The sequence below is a fragment of the Lithobates pipiens genome, unplaced genomic scaffold (assembly GCF_037356315.1).
Source record: "Lithobates pipiens isolate NorthernLeopardFrog02 unplaced genomic scaffold, aLitPip1_a1.2 Scaffold_19, whole genome shotgun sequence".
NCBI lineage: Eukaryota > Metazoa > Chordata > Amphibia > Anura > Ranidae > Lithobates > Lithobates pipiens.
Window position 1 is genome coordinate 547,642,267 of NW_027507764.1, and position 25,351 is coordinate 547,667,617.

General features: G+C 42.0%; 1 protein-coding gene across 1 annotated transcript in view; it reads left to right on the forward strand.

Annotated features, from left to right (window-relative positions):
- The window catches only part of TAF2 (TATA-box binding protein associated factor 2), a 160,342-nt gene that overhangs the window by 84,087 nt on the left and 50,904 nt on the right, over window positions 1-25,351 (forward strand). The window contains exons 17-20 of the mRNA XM_077493254.1: window positions 3,800-3,940; window positions 8,378-8,488; window positions 12,947-13,140; window positions 22,390-22,529. Coding sequence (XP_077349380.1) covers window positions 3,800-3,940; window positions 8,378-8,488; window positions 12,947-13,140; window positions 22,390-22,529 — 586 coding nt within the window. The remainder of the gene's footprint in view (window positions 1-3,799; window positions 3,941-8,377; window positions 8,489-12,946; window positions 13,141-22,389; window positions 22,530-25,351) is intronic.

Genomic DNA, 25,351 nt, shown 5'->3' on the forward strand with positions numbered 1-25,351 from the left:
ACTTTGTGGCCAGAACAAGGGATCCACTCGCATGCGGAATGGATGCATTGGTGACCCCGTGGGATCAGTTCTCACTGAGCTATGCATCCCCCCTATTCACTTGCTGCCTCGACTTCTTTGCAGGATCAAGCTGGAAAGAAAGACGGTAATTCTGGTTGCAACAGCATGGCCTAGAAGGTCATGGTATGCAGAAATTGTAAAGATGGCAGTTGTGGGCCCATGGTCCCTCCCACTACAGCCAGATCTCCTTTCACAGGGACCAATATTCCATCCTACCTTACGGTCTCTAAATTTAACGGCTTGGCTATTGAAACCCACGTTCTGAAGAAACGTGGGTTCTCCCGGTCATTTATTTCTACCCTGATTATGCAAGGGAGTCAGCTTCCAGAACTATATATTCTAGAGTCTAGAAGTCTTATGTTTCCTGGTGTGAATCCAAGGGTTGGTACCCTCGGAGATATATCGTAGGCAGAATTCTTGCCTTTCTACAATTTGGGGTAGAAATGACATTGGCCTTGAGTACTATTAAAGGCCAAGTCTCAGCTTTATCGGTCTTATTTCAAAGACCACTTGCTACACATTCTTTAGTCCGAGTTTTTATGCAAGGGATGAATCGGCTTAATCTGCCCATCAAACCTCCCTTGAACCCTTGGGACTTGAACTTAGTTTTGTCTGTGGTAGAAAAATGGCCATTTGAACCGATACAACATATTACCTTAGATTCGTAAGACTGATGTCTTATTTATTCTGCCAGAGGGTCCTAAGAAAGGACAGGCAGCGTTGAAATCCAATGTCGCTAAGTGGATTTGGCGAGGTATAATTCAAACTTATGATTTAAGGGGTAAGATTCCCCCTTTTTAAGTAAGGGTGCACTCTACCAGGGCGGTTAGCGCTTCTTGGGCAGTGCGTCACCAGGCCTCCATGGCTCAGATCTGTAAGGCCAAAACCTGGTCTTAAGTGCATACATTCAAAAATTTTTATCAGGTGGATGTAAGGAGGTATGAGGATATCGCCTTCGGGCGCAGTGTGCTACAGGCAGCAGTATAGATCCTCAAGTCTGGGAGTACCCTCCAGGTTGTGTCTACCTCCCCTCAAGTAGCACTGCTATGGGACGTCTCATTAAGTAATTACTTAAGGCACTGTGTCCCATGATGTACGATAAAGAAAATAGGATTTTTATAACCGCTTACCTGTAAAATCCTTTTCTTGGAGTACATCGGGGGACACAGAGGTCACTCCCCTCTTTTTTGGATTTAAAGTGGTTGTAAAGGGATTTAAAAAAAATAAAAAATAAATAACAAACATGTACTTACCTCCACTGTGCAGCTCGTTTTGCACAGAGTGGCCCCGAGCCTGCTCTTCTGGGGTCCCTCGGCGGCTGTCTCAGCTTCCCCCCGCAAGTACTTCTCACGTTCATGCGAGCTCCCTCGCATGGTGAGAAGTACTTGCAGGCACGCTCCCGTGATACAGCCGGCGGCTATAGCCACTCACTGTATCACTCAGCCCCGCCCCCCGGTGCACCACATGATTGGATGTGATTGACAGCAGCGCAAGCCAATGGCTGCTCTGCTTTCAATCCATCCACTCTAGCCAATCAGCGGCAAGGGTGAGCGGCGAAGAGGACGTGCATTAAGAATGCATTAAAGTGGTTGTAAACCCTTACAAACCACTTTGACCTACAGGTAAGCCTCGATTAAGGCTTACCTGTAGGTCCAAGAAATATCTCCCAAACCTATACGGTTTAGGAGATATGTGCCCGAAGACGGGCACTGCTATCTACGGCGCATGCGCCGTAGACAGCGGCGCGCAGGCGCACTGAGCGGGGCATCGTCGATGACGGCAATGCCGCGAGTCTCGGCTCCCGTGCCCATGCGCGGGAGTGACGTATTTTCTGGTCCGGCGAATCACAGCGCCGGAGCAGCGAGACCCACCAAGAAGATGGACGCTCGGAACTACAGGGGACAGCGGTGACTTTGCTGGCTCTTGTGTCAGGTAAGTGACACATAATGGACTACTATGCGATGCATAGTAGTCCATTATGCTTTGCCTTTACAGGGAATGAAAGAGGAAGTAAACTCATCAGGGTTTACTTCCTCTTTAAGGTGAAAAAAAACTTTTACCTTTACAACCCCTTTAAGTATATTGCTTTGCTACAAAAACTGATGTGCTCCTGGATGGAGGAGGGGAAATATAGGGAATGAACTTCCTGGATTGGTTGTACCAGTGTGCATCACCTGAAGGTGGCTTATAAGCCATTTAGTAATTACTTAAGGTTCTGTGTCCCATGATGTACTCCAAGAAAAGGATTTTACAGGTAAGCTGTTATAAAAATCCTATTTTTTAGATGTTACAAGGCTCTCAGGATTGGTATGAAGCAACTGTCCCCTACAGTACAGGCTTCTGTCAGACTGGTATGGGGATACTGTCTTATACAGCACTGTCCTCTCTGTCAGGCTTAGTATGGGGCAGCTGTTCCATACAGCACATGCCTCTCAGTCTGGCATGGTATGGAGTAGCTGCCTTAAACAGCACTGAACTTGCTCTCATTCAGGGCATGGACCAGCTGTCTCCTACAGCAACAGGCCTTTGTCAGACGTGGTATAGTGGAGCTGTCAAATACAGCTCAGGCCAATGTCAGGCATGCTGTTGAGGAGCTGTCTCATACAGCACAGGTCTGTCTTTTTGGGCACGATATGGAGAAGCTTAATGCACATATTTTCCAGCACATTGTGGATTGCCAAGTGTCATCCAAATCTTTTATTGAAGAAAGATCACATCACCTTGGTCCTATGTGGCTCCGAAATACTGCACTTGGTCATTTGTGATGTAATCTTTCTTCAATAAAAGCTTCAGATGACACTTGATTGATCTGTGTTGTGCTGGCAGATATGTGCATTGATCTGTGATGATTCAAGTTGTCATTTGGTATTTGCTGCAGCACCCACTACTTTTGAGCTCATTCCAGGAACGTGTGCAATGGGAATACTGACAATAAAAGGAATCCAGATGCTGGCACAACATTTTGTAAATGTTGAACACAGAACCTAAAAAGTGCTGACTGTCACTTTAAATAAGCTGCTAGCTGGCTTCGGCAGGCTTTCAGCAAGCTTCAAGAAGTGCTGAAGCCTGCTTAGCAGCTTGCTTAAAGTGGCAATCAGAGCTTCGGTTAGGATCTGTGCTCAGTATGTACAAACTGGAGTTAAATGGTACTTTAAAAGATTCAACAAAATTTCTAAAAGTTCTGCAAATGCTTTGTCAAAGCTTGCTGTTCACACTGCTCTTATACAAGCTGAAGCCTGTGTGAAACTGGTCGGACTGGCAAAATGAGGGCTGGCACGAAAAACCTTTCAGTCCTAGCTGCATGCACTTATGCTAAGAGTAGGGAACACAGTGAGCACATGGATAACCTCATCAATGTGCTTCTGTTTGATGGTCCAGTTAGCAGACTGGGGGCTTCTCCTTGACCAAGTTGTGCTGCTTTTTCAGTGGTGTTTGAGGACCTGGTTGTACTGTCTGGTTTTCTGTATCACAAAACTGTCTATAAGGGTCTCACAAAGCCTTTGGCAGGCAAACCAGTTCACATCTGTGCATTTATCTTCTTGCTCCGGAGTTCAGCTTTAACAATTACAATTTTTGTCTTTGCTCTTTTGATCATCTTCATTGAATATTTACTTTGTAAAAAATGTTTAAGTTGTATAATGATATCATTTAAATCAACTGGAGACCTCCCTATGCTGTTTAGTGCCGAACTTTGAAGAGCATCTGTTTGTTAATGTCTTGGCTGTACAATTCGACCTAGATTGCAAATTCGATGGTGAGCACGTGGACCGGACCTCCAGCAATGAAGTCATTATTTACCCGCATGTTTTGCTGCAAGAGCTGCCCAAACATTGTAAAAACAAACAACTTCATGAATTTCCAGAGCTACTTTCTACAGAAGGTAATTACAAGTTGTTTATTTGTAATAAATTATAGTTGATCTTTTTGGCTTTGTTTTTTATGTCTTTTGTTTGTGTTTTGGTCATTTCCACTTAGCAGATGATAGATAAGAAACACTTCTACAGCTTTAAAGTGAACTGTACTTTAAAGCGGTAGTAAACGCCAATAAAAAGAAATTGGGCCCGAAAAGGGTCTGTAATGACAAAAATAAATAAAAATAAATAAGCACATCATACATACCTGCTCTGTGCTGTGGTTTTACACAGAGCAGTCCCAAATCCTTCTCTTCTCAGGTCCCCCATTGGCTGTGATTGACAGCAGTGGGAGCATCTCAGCCATTGAGGAGGGGGAGAATCAGGAGAGCCTCTGCTCTTTTGCAGATTGCTAGATCGAGATCAGCTTAGTTAAGTATTAGGGTGAGATGCACACTTTTTACCTTCATACATAGAATGCATAAAAGTTAAAAGAACTTGAGAACCACTTCAGTTATGTATCACATACTAGCATATTATGACAGATTTGCCTTAAAACAAAACCCTTCAGCGGTGTGCTGTCATCGCTGTCGGTGCTTCCATCTTCACTTGGTCTTCCGTCCGTTTTTGCAGGCTCTGGCCATTTGAATGGCTGAGCTACGGAAATTAGAAAATAAGAAAATACAAAAATTCAAATTTTTGGATTTTTTCATTTTGGAAATTCGAAATACGGAAAATCTGAATTTTCGAATATTCCAATTTGCGAATATTCAGACAAATTCATTAAGCGGGATTTCGTTCGAATATCTCAGAATTTACGAATTTTTCGAAATTTGTTAAACGAATTTGGAACTAAACTAATTGCACATGTCTAGTTATAAACCCTCAAGGTTCTTCACCTCATTGAATAGATCCAGTGGCACGGGAGGTGGGGGCGGGGCCGAGTCCTGCTGTCTGTGTCAATGGACAATGGCACCATTCCTGTGCATGCGCATAGGAATTACAGTCATGGCACAGCGCTCTCCGTGGACAGCATACTTCAGTATGGAGATATTCACTGTACTTACAGGTAAGCCTTATTATAGGCTTCCCTGTAGGTACAAGTCATAAAGTAAACTTTACTGCTGCTCTTAAAGTTTAGTGTTGGGAAGGGTTAGGCCCTCTTCCAAGTTTTAATTGTGGGTTGTGCTGAAAATCACCCCTCTTCTTTTTCTGGTGACAAAGGATAAGTGAAAATCCTACGTTGAAAGCAAGAGGTGGTGGGAGATCTTCCAATGGGACCAGTTCTGGTGACAGAGGGGAATTGCCCTCATTTTGTGATTTCCTCTCACCTATGGCCTCAAGGTAGACAGTATAGGGATATCCTTCTAGTACAACAAGACACAGATAGAAAAAGATACCCAGGTATGAGTTTTAAACCTTCTCTATCTTATCCAAAATGTGGGAAAAAAGAGATTTTGGCTAAAAACACATTGTAAATGTAAAAGTCATAACTTTTAGACCACAAGATGCTTGCTATAACCAATGGGCAGAAAGCCCTTGTCTATACTCCTCACTGATTTAGTTTTACTTTGTGCCTAAGTTCTGCCAGGGGCCATGCCCCCCGTCCACTGTGAGTGCCCTTTTCTGACCGCTAAGGCAGTTATCGTGTCTTAAGAAAATCAGGGCTGAATTATAGGTTTACTTTAAAGTGTAACCCCAACTCTTGCTTGCTCCCTATTGGTTTGTTAAATATACAATTCAAAGACTTTTAATGTGTTTCAAAAGTACAAAATATACATGAAAAATGAATTTGAAATGGTGCTTTCTGTCTGTGCACAAGGAGGGCTTATGGAGATGAGGAGTGGGGAGGAGACGAGAAGAGGGCTCTGTTCTTTGTAATCCATTAGAAGTGAAGAAGGCAGGGCTGACAAAACCTACTTAAAGGCGTTATAAATAGACATGTAAAAATTAGTTTGTTTTCGTTTCTTTCATTTTTTGGGGGGGTTTTTCCCCCGTTTTTTGGGTCATTCGTTATGATCGAAAATTCATACATTTTTAAATTCGTAAATGCGTAAATCCAAAAATCCAAAATTAGAGAATTCGTCAATTTGGAAATTCGAAAATTCGTCAATTAAAAAAACTGAAATTCGTAAAATCTAAAATTCTGAAATTCGAAAATCCGACATTCATAAAATCGAAACTTCGTAAATTCGAAAATCCGAAATCCAGAAATTCGAAATAACTAAGTATTAAAATATAGGTATTGGAATTTCCTTTCAAATTTGGCTGTTAGTGAACGTAACAAATACGAATTTATGCGAAGTTATGAATTATCCAAAAATAATGAATGTCGCATCTAAACAAATGGAACGGGAACAAATTAATAATAATAATAATAATAATAAAACGTTTTATTATTCAAAACTTCGGAAATTCGAAAATACAAAAATTCTAATTTTCGGATTTTTGAATTTTGTAAATTCGAAATACGGAAATTCGGAATGTTCGAATATTCTAATTTCCGAATATTCCGAAAAATTCTTTAAAGGGGGTTTCGTTATTCGGATAGCTCAGAATTTACAAATTTTTCGAAATTCGTTAAATGAATTCGGAACTAAACTAATTGCACATGTCTAGTTATAAACCCTCAAGGTTTTTCACCTCATTGGATAGATCCAGTGACACGGAAGCCGGGGGCGGGGCCGAGTCCTGCTGTCTGTGTAAATAGATGCAGCAGCGGGACTTGGGAGCGTGCCGGCACAGGTGCCCCCATGGACAGCGGCTCTCCATGGGGGCACCCAATTTGGAGGAGAAGCCAGGAGCGCGGAGACTTGGGACCATGCCGGCACGGTGCCCCAATGAGCCAGAAGCTCCGACGGGACACCCCAGAAAAGGAGGATCAGGGCCACTCTGTACAAAACGATACAGCTCTGTGTTACTTTAACTGACAATTGCGCAGTTGTGTGACTCTGTACCTAAATACAATTTCTGTCCTTTTTTCCCCACAAATAGAGCTTTATTTTGGTGGTATTTGTTCAGCTCAGCGGGTTTTATTTTTTGCGCTATAAACAAAAAACGACTGACAATTTTGAAAAAAAAATATTTTTTTTTTTTAACTTTCTGCTGTCCAATGTAAAAAATGTAATTTCTTTACCAATTTAGGCCAATATGTATTCTGCTACATGTCTTTGGTAAACAAAATCTCAATAAGCGTATATTTATTGATTTGGGCAAAAGTTATAGCATCTACAAACTATGGGATATTTTTATGGATTTTTTTTTTTTATATATTTTTTTATATAGTAATGACGGCGATCAGCGACCTATATTGGGACTCTGATATTGCGGCGGACAGTCGGGACACTGCCACTTTTGACACTTTTTGGGGATCAGTGACACCAATACAGTGACCAGTGCTAAAAAAAAATGTCACGGTACTAATGACACTGTCTGGGAAGGGGTTAACAGGGGCGATCAAAGGATTAAATGTGTTCTTAGCCAGTGATTTATGAAACTGTCGGCGTTGCCTGTACTAGGGGAAGGCAGAGATCTGTGTTCCTGCTTATCAGGAACACAGGATCAATGTCTTCCCCACTGACATAATGGCAATCTGCCTTGTTTACATAGGCAAAGCTAGTCCTGCCTGTCCAGGATGTGCTGGATCAGGTATTAGGTATGTGATCCAACACAGAAGAGCCAACACACACACACACACTATTCGGTCAGCAAGTAGTTAAAGCGGAGGTTCGCCCAACAAAATAGTTAAAAGCCAGCAGCTACACATGCTGCAGCTGCTGGGTTTTAATAATAAGACACTTTGTCCTGGAGGAGGGAGCCCAGCGGTGACGTCATGGGCCACGGCATGGACTCCCAGAAGTGGAAACAGGATACCTGTAAAAAAAAAGGTATTCCCTCCCAAATGGTGCCAATTGTAGCACCGGAAGGGGAGAGGAGACAAATGAGTGGAAGTTCCACTTTTGGGTGGAACGCCGCTTTAAAGGAGGAATATGGACAAAGGGTGGCCCTTAGTTCCCCAGACTTTTGCGTAACATCACAGAGCCGCTTCAGACTCTGGAAGGACCATATTGTCTGGATCGACCCAGATGCCTCAGACAGGTGGCCCAGCCTCTCAGCACCTGAGCCAGCCATTTCTGCCGGCTGCACAGCCCAGTGCTCCAGTGAGCACTGGAGGGTCAGAGCAGACAGTTGGTGATTGTCAGTCCCTGCACTCTGCTCAGTAAAGACCTAGAACTGCGTGGCCAGCAGTCATGTGATCCCTCGGTTCTCCAGCTTAGAGCCAGCAGGGGGACAGCTGTAGCACCCACCTAGAAGAGTATGATTGTTTTGTTGTTTTTGTAATCCTGCACTTCTCTTTCAATGCAGTGTTTTTTGCGTGTGTGGGGGGATAACAAGGATCTAAATAATTGAAATGCAAGGTCCTCTTGAAGTATAAAGCTAGGCATCTCCAACCTCTTGTCTTGCAGACTATGCCAGTCGCTATGGCTTTGCTCAGAGATATTCATAACCTATGCCCTAAAGAAGTCCTCGCCTTCATCCTAGATCTTATAAAGTACAATGACAACAGGAAAAACAAGGTAAGACTTTCTCATGTTCACAAAAAAAAAAGTAGAAATGGACAGTTATCTATTGAACCCCTGGATAGACACAACCTTCCATATCTAAATGGCCTTATGGCAGAGAGACTAAACATAAACGCTTCCTGCTGGATACAGTGGATTTTTTATTTTTTTATTTAACCTGGGGAAAGCACAGAGGAAAGAGCATAGCTAATAATTATGCTTTCCAAAATCTGTGTGTTACCTTGTTTTGCACTGTTTGCTCAGCTTTGGAGCAGATGATGCTGCAATTAAGGAAAGTTCAGAAGGTCCACGCCCATTGTAATCTTTCCCTCGTGGGATGTGTTATGGAAATGCTGTCATGCAAAGTCCTCCTTATCAGCCAGCAATAATGGATTATAGCATACATGTTTTTCCTTTTAAGTGTACAATGTAGTTGTACTAAGATTAATACGGTATGTAAATATAAATCAAAAATTGCTAAACTTTATAGCCAGCTTCTTTTATCTACTTTGATCTACTTCCCACAGTTTACGGTAACTCCACTTCACTGGAAAGTCATTTGACTAATTTGTTTACACCAAGTGTTGCCGGGAAATTATTATAATTAGTTTAGCATGGGTACATTTTATTTTCATTCATATATATATATTTATATTTATTTTTTCATTCAAATATGTTAATTTCTGATTGTGGTGCGGTATTAATCTTGTAAAAATAAATCACAATTTTTCGATCCATATTGCAAAAAGATGATGCAATTTTATTTTATTTTTTTAAGCTTCATATTCTAATCAGTGATGGGATGCCCATACTGGTTTTTAACTTTCAAGTAGAAATGTGACCAGGCTATGATCAAGATAATACTTACATGTGCTTAACAAAAAGTAAATCCACCTTAAATAAGCCCCTCACTATTCTGTAGCTGCAGACACTGTGGAACAATTCATTCTCAAAGTTTAGAATAGAAGCAGTGAACTACCCTTTCAAGGTCAAATGACAGTGTGTGTGAAAGAGAGAAAAAAAAAATTATATATATATATATATATATATATATATATATATATATACATACACATACACACACACGTATACACACTATATTGCCAAAAGTCTTGGGACACCTGCCTTTACATGAACTTGTGGCATCCCATTCTTAGTGTGTAGGTTTCAACTCTTCTGGGAAGGCCGCCCACAAGGTTTAGGAGTGTGTCTATCGGAATGTTTGACCATTCTTCCAGAAGTGCATTTGTAAAGTCAGGACTAAAATGTTAGAAGAGAAGGCCTGGCTTGCAGTCTCTACTCTAATTCATCCCAAAGATGATGTTATATCAGGTTTGAGGCCAGGACTCTGTGCAGACCAGTCAAGTTCCTCCACCCCAACCTCACTCATCCATGTCTTTATTGACCTTGCTTTGTGTACTGGTCCCACTCATTTGGTGGAGGGGGGATTATGGTGCAGGGTTGTTTTTCAGGGGTTGGGCTTGGCCCCTTAGTTCCAGTGGAGGGAACTCTTAAGGCGTCAGCATACCAAAAAATGTTGGACAATTTCATGCTCCCAACTTTATGGTAACAGTTTGGGGTTGGCCCCTTCCTGTTCGAACATGACTGCACACCAGTGCACAAACAAGGTTCATAAAGACATGGATACACTCCTAAAACTTGGACAGCCTTCCCAGAAAAGTTGAAGCTGCAGATGGTGGGCCAACTCAATATTAAACCCTACGGACTAAGACTGGAAGCTATTAAAGTTTGTGTGCATGTAAAGGCAGGCGTCCCAATACTTTTGGCAAGATGTGTATGGGTGTATATATTTTTGTGTGTGTGTGTGTGTGTGTGTGTGTATATATATATATATATATATATATATATATATATATGTGTATGTGTGTGTGTGTGTGTATATATATATATATATATATACATATACATACACAGTGGTGTGAAAAAGTGTTGGCCCCCTTCCTCATTTCCTGTTCCTTTGCATGTTTGTCACACTTAAGTGTTTCGGAACATCAAACCAATTTAAACAATAGTCAAGGACAACACAAGTAAACACAAAATGCAATTTGTAAATGAAGGTGTTTATTATTAAAGGTGAAAAAAAATCCAAACCATCATGGCCCTGTGTGAAAAAGTGATTGCCCCCCTTGTTAAAACATACTATAACTGTGGTTGTCCACACCTGAGTTCAATTTCTCTAGCCACACCCAGGCCTGATTATTGCCACACCTGTTCACAATCAAGGCATCACTTAAATAGGAGCTGCTTGACACAGTAAGGTCCCCCAGAAGATCCTTAAAAGCTACACATCATGCCGAGACCCAAAGAAATTCAGGAACAATTGAGAAAGAAAGTAATTGAGATCTATCAGTCTGGAAAGGGTTATAAAGCCATTTCCAAAGCTTTGGGGAATCCAGCGAACCACAGTGAGAGCCATTATCCACAAATGGCGAAGACATGGAACAGTGGTGAACCTTCCCAGGAGTGGCCGGCCGCCCAAAATTACCCCAAGAGCGCAGCGACGACTCATCCAAGAGGTCACAAAAGACCCCACAACAACGTCCAAGGAACTGCAGGCCTCACTTGCCTCAGTTAAGGTCAGCGTTCATGCCTCCACCATCAGGAAAAGACTGGGCAAAAATGGCCTGCATGGCAGAGTTCCAAGGAGAAAACCACTGCTGAGCAAAAAGAACATCAAAGCTCGTCTCAATTTCTCCACAACACATCTTGATGATCCCCAAGACTTTTGGGACAACATTCTGTGGACCGATGAGACAAAAGTGGAACTCTTTGGAAGGTGTGTGTCCAAGTATATCTGGCGTAGAAGGAACACTGCATTTCATAAAAAGAACATTATACCAACAGTAAAATATGGTGGTGGTAGTGTGATGGTCTGGGGCTGTTTTGCTGCTTCAGGACCTGGAAGACTTGCCGTGATAAAAGGAACTATGAATTCTGCTGTCTACCAAGAGATCCTGAAGGAGAATGTCCGACCATCTGTTCGTGTACTCAAGCTGAAACGAACTTGGGTTCTGCAGCAGGACAATGATCCTAAACACACCAGCAAGTCCACCATCGAATGGCTGAAGAAAAACAAAATGAAGACTTTGGAGTGGCCTAGCCAAAGTCCTGACCTGAATCCTATTGAGATGTTGTGGTATGACCTTAAAAAGGCCGTTCATGCTCGAAAACCCTCTAATGTAACTGAATTAGGACAATTCTGCAAAGATGAGTGGGCCAAAATTCCTCCAGGACGCTGTAAAAGCCTCATTGCACGTTATCGCAAACGCTTGGTTGCAATTGTTGCTGCTAAGGGTGGCCCAACCAGTTATTAGGTTTAGGGGGCAATCACTTTTTCACACAGGGCCATGATCGTTTGGATTTTTTTTCACCTTTAATAATAAACACCTTCATTTACAAATTGCATTTTGTGTTTACTTGTGTTGTCCTGGACTATTGTTTAAATTGGTTTGATGTTCCGAAACACTTAAGTGTGACAAACATGCAAAGGAACAGGAAATGAGGAAGGGGGCAAACACTTTTTCACACCACTGTATATATATATATATATATATATATATATATATATATTATAGAGATAGATATATTTTTTCCTGTTGTGGTGAAATCTTTTCCAATATCTGTTGTTTTTCCACTTGTCTCCTGTGTACATTTCCCTCCCTATACTCTCTTCCTAGGTTTAGCATGAATAATTACCCAACGTGATTTACCATCTTGCACACAGTACTACTGATGTTTGAACATCTGCATTTTTTATACGTAATTTCAGGCGTTTCTGATGTATTTTGCAAGCATTTGCGTGTATTCACATGCACATATTTGCGCACATTTGTGTGTAATCGTATTCTTCTGTTCTAGCTCCCAGAATGTTGTCTTCATGCCCATACTCGCATGTGCGTGTGTTTGCATTTAGCAGCTTAAAATACTGACCTGGAACACGGATTTTATTTTTTGCCTTGTCTAATTATATATTTATTAAAACATTTTTTTTTTTTTTTTACTCATGAATTTGCAGAGCTTGTTTACGAGCCGGTGTGTACAAGCACATTGTAAACAATGGGCTGTATTTTAGATGAAAAACGCTGTATACAGTTTTTTCAAGCTGCGGTACGCAAGAGGCCAATTTAATAAACCTTTCTTTGGTTCTGGTAACTTTCTTGCAGCTTGGCATATATGTATGTCCTCTACATTGATTCAGGGAAAATCCAGTTGCATCTTGGGGGATCAGGAAGGGATTTTTTTTCTCCTGCTGTAGCAAATTGGATCATGCTTTGCTGTAATTTTTCGTCTTGCTCTCAATGAACTGTGGGTATAGGATTGTGTAAGTGGGATTGTATGGTTTTTGTTTTTTTTTGGGTTGTTTTGTTTTGTTTGTTTTTTAAATAGATGGATTTGTGTCATTTTTTTCAGCCTGACTATGTACAGTAATTATGTATCGCCCTCTATTCTCAGTTTTCAGATAATTACTACCGGGCAGAACTCATCGATGCTCTATCTAATGGAGTAACCCCAGCTGTAAGTGTTAACAATGAATCCCGGACCCTGGACAATCTGAATGCTGATGTCCGCCTCATCCTAGAAGAAATTACCCGTTTTCTGAATATGGAAAAGCTTCTTCCAAGTTACAGACACACAATAACAGTCAGGTAAGCTATTAGATTGGATGACACGATCTGTTGTATAGTGGATTGGTATATATGGCAGGGCAGTGTAAAATATTTTCAAAATTAATGGAAAACATATGATATTGTGTTTACGAGGCAGAATGCTTTTAATGGCATATGCTTTCTCTACCATAAATGTGTTTTTTTGAATGCATGTGGTATGAATGAGCCTGAAGTGCTTTCCGTTAAAGTTGAACTCCAAGCACACAGTTAAAGGATAAGTATAGGCAAAACTATTTTTACTATATTCCTTCTAGGGGTCATTCTGCAATCCTGTGACCCCTTTTCAGCCAACAGTGGGCTAAAGCCTACTGCTGGCTGATTTCACTCAGCCTGTCTAGGCTAAGAAAAGATCCCAACTTTAGAGTAGGGATCCACCCAGAAGCCTGGTCTGTCACCTGGGTCAACCTCTCAGCGAGCTGTTGAGAGCCTTAGCCAGCCCTTCCCACCCCCTCCACAACCCAGCACTCCAGTCGCTCGAGAGGGACTGGGGGACAGATGCATCATCCTATCAATGCTGCATCCAGCTAGGTGAGTATAAATCTCTCTTTGTTTATCGTACATCACGGGACACAGAGCAGTCGTTACTATATAGTTATACGCCACCTACTGGTGAATGGACACTGGTAAATCAAACAAGAAGTCCTCCCCTATACAACCCCTCCTACACAGGAAGTACCTCAGTTTTTTCGCCAGTGTTTGTTAGGTGGAATGGTCACTGATGTGACATGTGCTCTTGCAGCATAATTGGAGGTCTGGACGGTTCTATTAAGGATCATGGACTTTAATCAGATCCATTTAAAAGAGCTATCAGCCAAAATGGATGGTACCCGAGCCTCATTGGAAAGAGAGACAAGTCCTCAAGGTTTTGCCTGTAATGCAGCCCTATGGCGCTGGACCCTGCGTAATGGAACCCCATGCAGTGTTTGTTCTGACCAAGGTGCTTTCCGGCAGGGTGCTATATGGGTCCAGGGGCGTGGAACCCAGATTAAGGGGGACCCAGTCTCTGAAGGTCTTTTATGACAAAAGCTCACCGTGATGGGTGAAGATTGGACTCCTGTTATGTTCAGAGTCCTGCAGCAGAAATAGTAAGTCTGCATTTTTGCAGTTTCTCTTTTTTTTTTTTTTAAAGAGAGATCTGACTGACTGTTCTCCCAGTGGCCACTGGGGGCAGTGTGCTGTTTAATTATGCTATGTAGTTAGTCGTGTGGGCTGCTGTTTCTCCTCCGGCCACTAGGAAGCGCAGGTCACTCAGTATGGCCTATTTTTATATAGGCAGGAAGTGGAAGGGCGGCCATTTTAAGAAAGCCATGTGGTCTTGGGAATACCAGGTGGGGCCTATGGAGACATAACACCAGCCCATGGATACTAGTGAAGTGTAAGTACTTACTATGGGGGAAATGTGTGGATGGAGAAGCCATGATTATATACTGCTTACTTACTGCTTAATCCAGGGGGGGCCTGTACAACTGAAAGTGGATGCACCCCTAGCAGTGCTTTTTAAAGTGTTGGCTCTCCAGAATACTGTGCATTTGGCATTATGTATTATTATTATATAGGATTTATATAGCGCTGACAGTTTACGCAGCGCTTTACAACATTAGGGCAGACATTACAATACAATACAATTCAAGATGGGGAATCAGAGGGCCCTGCTTGTTAGAGCTTACAATCTAGAAATGGGGCCTGGTGCAGTTGAACAGGTGCTAAACTAGTATGGTGCCAAGTACAGCATAGTATACATGCTTGCAAGCTTGTTGCCTAAACACATGCTTGAATAAACACTTTTTGTTCGCAAGCTTGTTGCCTAAACACATGCTTGAATAAACACTTTTGCATAGATTTTGCATACATACATGTGACATAAGCACATGTTTAGAATAACATGGGCATCGGTGCACTTGGAGGAGTTGTGTCTCCAGAATAGCATGCAGTCTGCAGTAGCTTAGTTTTGGGCTCCCTTTTCACACTTGTGCGATTTGAAAGTCGTGCATTTGGGCCGCAACTTCAATGCGTTTTTTTTCAGCGACGTGAAGCAGTGCCTGTGTGATCTTGAGGTCTATGGACCTCAAGTCGCGCCAAGGTCGGACCGGAGTGGTGCAGGAGCTACTTTGAGGTCGCTGCAACTTGAAGACGCACGGACGGACTCATTGGAAATCATGGGGTGGGACTTGTCAGGCTACCTTGCAGTCCCAAGTCGCAGGACGGGTTGCACAGGTATAGAAGAGGCCTTAGGCTGTTGAAGCTGCATTGGATGCCTGTGTACTTGTCTAATCCTGACTATAACTAGTATGGGCCCAGGTGCGGTTGGGCATGTGTAGCATATAGTATACATGCTTGCTTACTTGCATAGAACACAGGCCTGCATAGGCACATGTTCGCAAAGGGCCCTACCTCATGGCCCCCGTGCCCGTCAAGCAGGTGGTGCCCAGGATGCAGCCCCCCAAGGCTGACCACGACAGCACGTCTGAGTGGACGCATGTTGCATAAATGCAGGTTTTTATAAGCATATGTTTGTATAGACGTGTGGGCATAACTGTGTATGCATGTTCCATAGATATACATGTTTGCGTGGATGCATGTTTGCACATGGTGCTTAAAAGCGTGTTTGCTTAGATGCGTGTGGCATAATTTTATGTTGCAAAAACACATTTCATAAACTCATGCTTGCTTATTCCTTAACCACTTCAGTACCCGGCCATAGTAAAATGACGTCCTCTAGTTTGTGGTGGGATATCTGAGTGATGCCTATAGCTACAGTCATCATTCAGATATCAATCTTTCCGGCTGGCGATTCTGTGCATGATGAGAACAATCATAGCGGCAGTTCCACCACTTGATCGTTCTTATAGGCAACGGGAGGGGATTTCCCCTCCCACCGCCATCCGGTGCTTCTCCGGGCTCTCCTGTGCCATCGGGGGCCAGGAGAAAGAATCGCCCGCCGCCGGATGACGAGCATAGAGATTTCCGGTGACCACATGGTCACCAGCCATCTCTATGACCGTCGGAGGCCCGGGTGTGACGTCATAACCCGGATGTAAACAAAGCCACGATCACGGCTGTCAGCATGAGATCGGTGATTTTTTTTTCCTGATCTCATGCTTTCCAGCCTGGAGGAGAGATGTGGGGTCTTATTGACCCCATATCTCTCCATAAAGAGGACCTGTCACAGATTCCTATTACAATGGATGTTTACATTCCTTGTAATAGGAATAAAAGTGATCAAAAAAAAAAAAATTAATTAAAATGAAAAAAATTAAAAAAATTTAAAACGCCCCTCTCCCCGGTATATCGCGTTCAGAAGCGAACGCCCACTTAAGTGCCGCTCACATATGTAAAACCACTCAAACCACACGTGAGGTATCGCCACGTGCTTTAGAGCACGTGCAACAATTCTAGCACTAGACCACCTCTGTAACTCAAAACTGGTAACCTGTAAAAACCTGTAAAAAATTTTAAAGCATCGCCTATGGAGGTTTTTAAGTACCGAAGTTTGGCACCATTCCATGATTGTGCGCAATATTAAAGTGTGACATGTTGGGTATCTATTTCCTCGACGTAACATCATCTTTCACATAAAAAAAAATTGGGCTAACTTACTGTTTTGTAATTTTTTAATTCATGAAACCGTTTTTTTTTTCCAAAAAAAGGCGTTTGAAAAATTATTGCACAAATAAGTTGCAATGACTGCCATTTTATTTCCTAGGGTGTCTGCTAAAAATATATATATATATATATATATATATATATATATATATATATATATATATATATATATATATATATATATATATATATATATATAATGTTTGGGGGTTCTGAGTAATTTTCTAGCAAAAAAATAATGATTTTTTTACATGAAGGAGAGAAGTGCCAGAATAGGCCCGGTATTGAAGTAGTTAAATGCATGTCTCCATGGTCATGTATTGCGTAAGTGCACTTTTGCATCGACATGCACTTTTGTGTTTTGCTTAAACGCATACCTACATGTTTCCATAAACACATGCCTCCATAAATACATATTGCTTAAACGCACGCTGGGAGGTTTTCATTTATACTCCACTGCATACATATATGCTTAGTTTAAAACTTTAAACTGTATACATATGTGCTTAGTTGCCTAGGACAACATACATGCGTGCAAATTTGCTTTGGGACACATACATATGTGCTTATTTCCTTGAGCTGCATACATAAACACATGCAGGACAAGAATACTTGTATACCTGCACGTTTGCATAACTTAGGTACCTACATAACGGCATGCCTGGGTACCTGCATACTTGCATACGTAAGGGGTTGCATAACAGTAAACCAACATTGTTTTAGGCCTGCAACCTTGGAGGACTGTGTATTAGGTTGGCTAATATAGTTACTACGTTATTTACCTGTTATACCAGTTAAATGGTTCCAGAAAGGAGAGGCAGCCAGGTGCACTGCTCTCAGGTTCTTTCTTTTCTTTCTCCAATCAGTAGGGGAAAGGAGATTGGCCTTAAGTACCATTAAGGGTTCAAGTTCATCCCTATGCATTTTTTCCAGAGGCCATTGTTTCTCACTCCTGGATTCATACTTCATACAGCATGTAGCGTAGATAGTCCTACGTGTCAGGCCACTCTTGTGTCCTTGGGACTGAGATTCGCTCCTGGCTGTCTTTGCAAAGGCCATTTTTTGAACCAATTGGGAGACTATTAGTCCCTTATCTTGGAAGATGGCTTCTTTGGTTGCTATCACTTCACTAAGTGGAGTATCCGAGCTGGCAGCTCTTTCATGCAAGGAGCCATTCTTGGTTGCACATCATAAGGTGATCTTGCCTCCTAATTCATCTCTATTGCCTAGAATGGGTTCTAGTTTTCACTTGAATCAGGACAGTGTCTTGCTTTTTTTTTTTTTTTTTTTTTTAATCCACAGTCGGCAGGAGAAAGATCGCTACCTACTCTAGAGGTAGTTCAGACGCTCAGGGTCTACTTGAGTTGTCGGCACAGGTCAGGAAGCCTGATTTGTGCAGCCAGAAGAGCCCAGAAAGGGCAGGTGGCATCCAGGTCGAATGTTTAGCAGTGGATCTGCTAGTTTATCAATGATGCCTATTATTTTAATGAGCAAAATCCCATTTTTTTTCTATGGACAGGTTCTCTACCAGGTGTATGTGGGAGTATCTTGGGCCATCAGGTGTCAGTGATCCAGGTGTGTGAACCGCTATTCAGTCTTTAAGTTTATATATCCACAGGGTTTTTACCAGGTGGATTCAAGAACATTGAGGAGACTGCCTCTGGTCTCGGCATATTCCAAACAGTAATAGTGACAGTTTCTGCAATGGTGTCTCCCTCCCCTCAGGGGCATTGCTTGGGGATGTCCCATATAGTAATGACTGCTCTGTGTCCCATGATGTATGATAAAGAAATTAGGATTTTTTTTCTCCAGCTTACCTGTAAAACTCTTTTCTTGGAGTACATCATGGGACACGGAGATCCCTCCCCTCTTGTCTGGGAATTTTCCTGCTTACTTAGGGGGGGTTATATAGGGGAAAACGTATTGTTTGATTGATTTACCAGTGTCCATTAACCACATAGTAATGAAAAATACTATTTTTTTTTTCAAAGCCATGCTTCTCTTTTAAATACACAAATGCATACATGGGAGCTGTCTAACCTGCCAGATAAGTTTGTATTTCTGGCTATTCAGTGCTGAGATTTCCACAGCCCTGCCCTAAAGCACAGCCCTCTCCGGAAGATATGTAGACCTGTTTTTCTTTTATACAGTTTAATAGCATTTACAGATTTTGTTCCTCTCCTGGCCTGTGACTGAACAGTGGAAGGAAAAGCAGTAGTTGAAGTGACAGGGAGACGAACTGTGCTCTCTCTGGGCATTTTCCTTGTTTGTACATGAGCACTTCACATCTGACTCTTTTGCTGCTTCTCCATCCCACAGTTCTGCTTTACAGGAGGCTGATACCAAGTCATACTCAGATGTTTAACTGCTTCCCACCCGGCCTATAGTTAAATGATAGCCGAGCAGGAGCTTTCCCATTCGGGTGGACTTCATATGATGTCCTCCCAGTCATGCTCCTCACTTGATGAAATATCATTGTACCGAGCCAGCCCCAGTACCATGTGATCGCTGTGTCCAATCACAGCAATTGCAGGACAGTTTTACACAATGTACTATTGCGTTGCTCTCTGGTCACAATGACCACATGGAACAGACAGGGCCAATCACAGTGTATCTGTACCATGTAATAGCCTTGGCTAATCCCATCTTTCACAATAGTACACAATGAATGAAAGCTATTCTTAAAAATCATTGCTTGTAAAAGTGATCATCAAAAAGCACTTAACAGAAGATAAGTTCCATATGCACTGATCCCCATGGCTAACACACCCCAGAAGTATTAAACTTACATAGGAAGAGCAATTGTGCACACCAAATTGTTTCACCCATAGGTAATGTCTACTCTTACTACTTAGACCAAGTAGAGCCTGAAGCGAATACCGTTCTCCTCTGCAACGTTGCAGTTTTGTGTTACTTTGTGGTTATTAGAGGTTTACACAGATATCTAGCTATTTCCTTTAGACTCCTTTCACACTGAGGCACTTTGCAGGCGCTGTAGCGTTAAAAATAGTGACTGCAAAGCGCCCTGAAACAGTGGCTCCATTCACTCCAGTGTGAAAGCCCGAGGGCTTTTACACTGAAGTGGTGTGCTGGCAGGGCATCAGGAAAAGTCCTGCCAGCAGATTCTTTGGAGCGCTTTAGGAGTGGTGAACTCACCGCTCCTAAAGCGCCCCTGCCTATTGAAATCAATGGGCAACGCCGGCAAAGCAACGCTGTAGCAGGCAGTTTTAACCCTTTTTCGGCCGCTAGCAGGGGTTAAAAGTGCATTGCTATCGGCCAAATAGTGTCGCAAAAATTATGGTAAAGCGCCGCGTTTTACCGCCGACACCCAGGGCAGCTCAGTGTGAAAGGGCTCTAAATCTCTATTCCACCTACACATGCCTTACTAATTTGTTATTTTAGTTCCTTTTTGCAACTAATGTGGCGGGGGTGTAGTCCTCCCGCCGAGGCACAGTCTGTTCCCAGACCAGATCCCTCTAGGGGTGCCTAGAGGGAGAGGAGAGGCCTTCTGCTCTATATACCTGCCTATACATAACACTTTACATTCTAAACTTTTATCAACGTGCACGTTTATTGTTTACTTTGTTTTCTATACTCATCTATGGAATCCTATTCGATATGTATCATTATATAGCAAACAATGTTCACCTTTTGTTCTTTGATAAAACGTAATAAATAAAAAAATCTAAATAAAAGAGAAAAAAAATCTTAATGACTTCCACTACGTAGTACAGTGATAACACTGTACCCAAGGGTGATTGAATAGCATTAAAATAAAGCCCTATCTGTCTCAAAACAATGATACAAATTTTATTTGGTTACAGTGTTGTAAGTGCCCGTGCTTTAAGCTGAAGTTTGGCCTGGGCAGAAAGGGGGTGAAAGTATCCAGTGTTGAAGTGGTACACTCCTTGCATTGAAAAAATAAATAAGGTGTAATAATCAATACTCAGCTGCATTAGTTTGAGCCTTTTATATCAGCCTTGAGCTCAAATTCACATACTGTAAGTAACTGAGCAAGCTGAAGATGAATCGAGATGCTGCCTGGTTTCCGGTTTTCAGTCTTTCAGTGAGCGAAAAGTAGACTATTGTGATCCTGGAGAATAATAAATAAAAGGATAAAAAGTAGATGAGTGGGATTTAGGGCTGAAACAACTAATTGATTGATTATGAAATTAATCGACAACTAATCGATTATGAAATTAATCGATTACTAATCGATTATGAAATTAATCGATTACTGATTTCATAATCGATTAATCGGCCAGTAATATAATGGGGTTAAAATAAACTAAAATTAGCCCTTTATAGTACAAAGGGAACAAATAATCGCTACTGTAAATATTACTTTCACAGTTCTACAGTAAACAAATGAACCCCTTACAGTAATGATTATCTGCTTTTTTTTCTACTATAAAGGGCTAATTTTAGTTTTTTAGTTTTGTTACTAAACATCTTGGTTCACATCTATGTGTTTTTTGGTGCTTTTTTCAGAAATGCACTACAGTTCATTTACATATTTTCCTATGGGACACGTTCATATCTGAAAGGGTCAGGGACTTACCTTAAAGCAAAATGGTGTTTTATTGGTTCAATATACTTCAATGGAGAAGCTGCAGAAAAGCTTGTAATGCATTTTGCAGCAATTTGTGTTTTTTAATCTGCCCCAAAAAAATGCAAATTGCAGTAAAATCACGTGTGCAAAAATCAAAACACACAGCAAAAAGCACTGCAGAAACAGATCAAAAGCAAACTGTATAGGTGTGTACCGAGCCTTATGCTGGCCTTACAGATCAATTTTCAGATGAGAATATTCAGACAAAAAATCTTTGTACATTCGCTGAATGAAAGAATTTTGTTTGAAATTTCACTTGTTTTTAACACTCTGTTTTTAAAATGAACGTAATTTCTGAACAAAAACCACATACATTGTCTGAAAATTCCTTTGACCAAGAAGCTTTCTATTTCCAAATTTTACCATCACTGTGGTTGAAAATGAACGTCAATTTTTTTTTTTACGGTTATTAACCGATTAATCGAAACAATAATCAGCCAACTAATCGATTATGAAAATAATCGTTGGTTGCAGCCCTAGTGGGATTCAGATTCAGAATACTTTAATAATCCCAGCAGGGAAATTTATAAAAAAAAAAAAAAATCCCTCTCTTGATAGCCATACATAGTAAATAGTTTGGGTAGCATACATTGGCCAAAAGATTTCCGAATGGCAGAAAGTTTTGATGCATTTTGTTAACTGAAAAATATGTTTTCAATTGTAGAAAAAATGGCACAGCTGAATTGAAAAATAATGAAATATCTATTCCTTTTTGTAAATGAGCCCCTGTATGTTATAGGAGGCTTATCACTCTCATACTTCCCCCCCCACATAAGGTTGACTTCTGTACTATAATTATTAGGATTTATTTATGAGCAATGCATGTGCTTCCCATTGAGCCAATCAAAGGCCAGGAGTAGGTAAGAATATGAGAGAAGCGCATGGTTTCTATGAGCAATGAGGTATTTCACTTTCCTCCAGGCCTTGTATCCCTGGGTAATATAATCCATTGCATGGTATTTATTTTTTGTTTCTGAGCCGTGTGTTTTTTGTTTACTGTCTTGTTCCTTTAGCTGCTTGAGAGCCATCCGTGTGCTTCAAAAGAATGGCCATGTTCCCAGCGACCCAACGCTTTTTAAATCGTATGCGGAGTATGGACACTTTGTGGACCTCCGGGTTGCTGCTTTGGAAGCAATTGTTGACTATACAAAGGGTAAGACCGTACTGTGACCAAATTCAGAAAATCTTGTAAACCTGATTTTGGAGTTGTCTTGTCAATTCTTTTGCTGCACCTTGTAATCTATTTCTAGCGTATGTATGTATATGTGTATATGCACTATATTACCAAAAATATTGGGACACCTGCCTTTACATGAACTTTAATGGCATCTCAGACTTAGTCCGTAGGGTTCAATATTAAGTTGGCCCACCCTTTACAGCTATATAAGCTTCAACTCTTCTGGGAAGGCCATCCACAGGGTTTAGGAGTGTGTCTATGGGAATGTTTAACCATTCTTCCAGAAATGCATTGTGAGGTCAGGCACTTATTTGGACGAGAAAGCCTGGCTCGCAGGCTCCACTCTAATTCATCCCAAAGGTGTTCTGTTGGGTTGAGGTCAGAACTCTGTGCAGGAACCCGGCCCTGCCCCCTCTCCCCTGAGTGGCTAACTGACTTTGATTGACAGCAGCAGGAGCCAATGGCGCCACTGCTATGTCTCAGCCAATCGGGAGGAAAGTCTCACTGGTGAACATCAGTGGAGAGATATGGGGCTCAGGTAAGTAATTAGGGGTGCTGGGGAGGCTGCTACACACAGAAGTTTTTTTATCTTAATGCATAGAATGCATTAAAGCGGGAGTCCGCGTTTTTTTTTTTTTAAAAGCAAGCAGCTACAAATACTGCAGCTGCTGACTTTTAAAATAGTGACGCTTACCTGTCCAGCGCGCCGCGATGTCGGCACCCGAAGCCGATCTCTCGATCGTCTCTCGGGTGCTGCCGCCGCCATCTTGGGTATGGGAATCAGGAAGTGGAGCCCTTCGGATTCATTTCCCGGTTCCCTACTGCGCATGCGCGAGTCGCGCTGCGCAATAAGGATGGACCCGCTGCCTCTGGGATCTGTGTGTTTCCCAGCAGGCAGCGGGGGACTTTCGGAAAGGGGCGTAATCTACGCCCCTTTCCACAGAGAGCTATCCCGGAAGTGGGTGCAGATACCTGACTGTACAGGTACCTGCACCCCCCTCCCCCCTGAAAGGTGCCAATTGTGGCGCCGGAGGGGGGGAGGGTTCCGATGAGTGGAAGGTCCACTTTGGGTTGGACCTCCGCTTTAACCACTTCAGCCCCGGAAGATTTTACCCCCTTCCTGACCAGAGCACTTTTTGCGATTTGGCACTGAGTCGCTTTAACTGACAATTGCGTGGTCATGGGAAGCTGCACCCACAAATAGAGCTTTCTTTTGATGTTTATTGATCACCTCTGCAGTTTTTATTTTTTTGCGCTATAAACAAAAAAGAGCAACAATTTTGGACAAAAAACGCATTATTTTTAACTTTTTGCTATAAAAAATATTTCCCCAAAATATATTTTTTAAAAAACTATTTTTTTTCCTCAGTTTAGGCTGATACATATTCTTCTACATATTTTTGGCAAAAAAAAATCACAAAAGGCGTATATTGATTGGTTTGCGCAAAAGTTATAGCGTCTACAAAATAGGGGATAGTTTTATGGCTTAATTATTTTTTTTTTTATTAGTAATGGTGACGATCTGCAATTTTTATCGGGACTGTGACATTTTTGACACTGGACCATTTAGACCCTTGTCATTTATACAGCGATCAGTGCTATAAAAATGCATTGATTACTGTGTAAATGACACTGGCAGGCAAGGGGTTAACCACTAGGGGGCCATGAAGGGGTTAAGTGTGTCCTAGGGAGTGATTGTAACTGTGGGGTGGGGGGGTGAGCTACCTAGGACATGACAGCTATGACAGGGAGCGGTGATCTCTGTCATTAAACTAGGCAGAACAGGAAATGCCTTGTTTACTTCCCTGTTCTGAGCCTCCGTGACACGATCACCGGGAGATCGGCGGACATTGAGTCACGCTGTAATCGGCAGGGGGCGCGTGCCTGCTATCCCGGGGACGTACAGGTATGCCCATTTGCCCACTGCTGCCACTGTGCTGACACAGATCGACGGTCTGCAACTGGTTAAGATAAAAAAAAAACTTCTGCCTTTACAACTCCTTTAAGCATTGCTGTTAAAAAGTCCAACCTGTAAACTTTTAAAACTGTCTGAGTTCCTTACCCATAACGACTGCCCCATAACAAATTTACTGCTACAGGGCGGGCGTTCTGTGCAGAATCATGTATATTTACAAGATTCTGCATTTCCACCTAGCTGATTAGTCACAGCAGAAGGCAATCAGTGGGTGCTGGCAAATGGATGTCCGCCGGCACCTGCCAGTCGTTGAGGAGAGACGCTGGATAGAGCTCAAGGCAATGCTCCGTCCTGATAGCAGGGATGTGATGGATTTTCTCTCCCTGCAAAATAGGTAATAAGATCCATCACATCCCTTATCCCAATAAATGCACCACACAGAGTACACAAAAACACTGACACACATTTAACCCTTTGATCGCCCTAGATGTTTAACCCCTTCCCAGCCAGTGTCCTTAGTACAATGACGGTGCACATTTTAGCACTGATTGCTGTATTAAGCCTCATACACACGATCTGACTTTGTACAAACTTTCCTGTGGATTTTTGTACAAAGTGCGTCGGCCGAGAACTTATCTTGCATACACACGGCAGGACTTTTTCAGCCAACTTACACCAAATCATGTGGTTTTTCTGCTCTTTACCACCACCTTTGGTCAACTTCTGTATTGTCTGATCTTTTGCATTGGTTCTAAACATGTGTGTTTGTACTTTGTACAAAAGTCTGATGGTTTTCTGTACACACGATCAGACTTTGCTCCATCTGACTTTTTTTGCCAGAAAGTTTGTCCGTTCGTACAGCCAACGAAAGTCCGATGAAAAC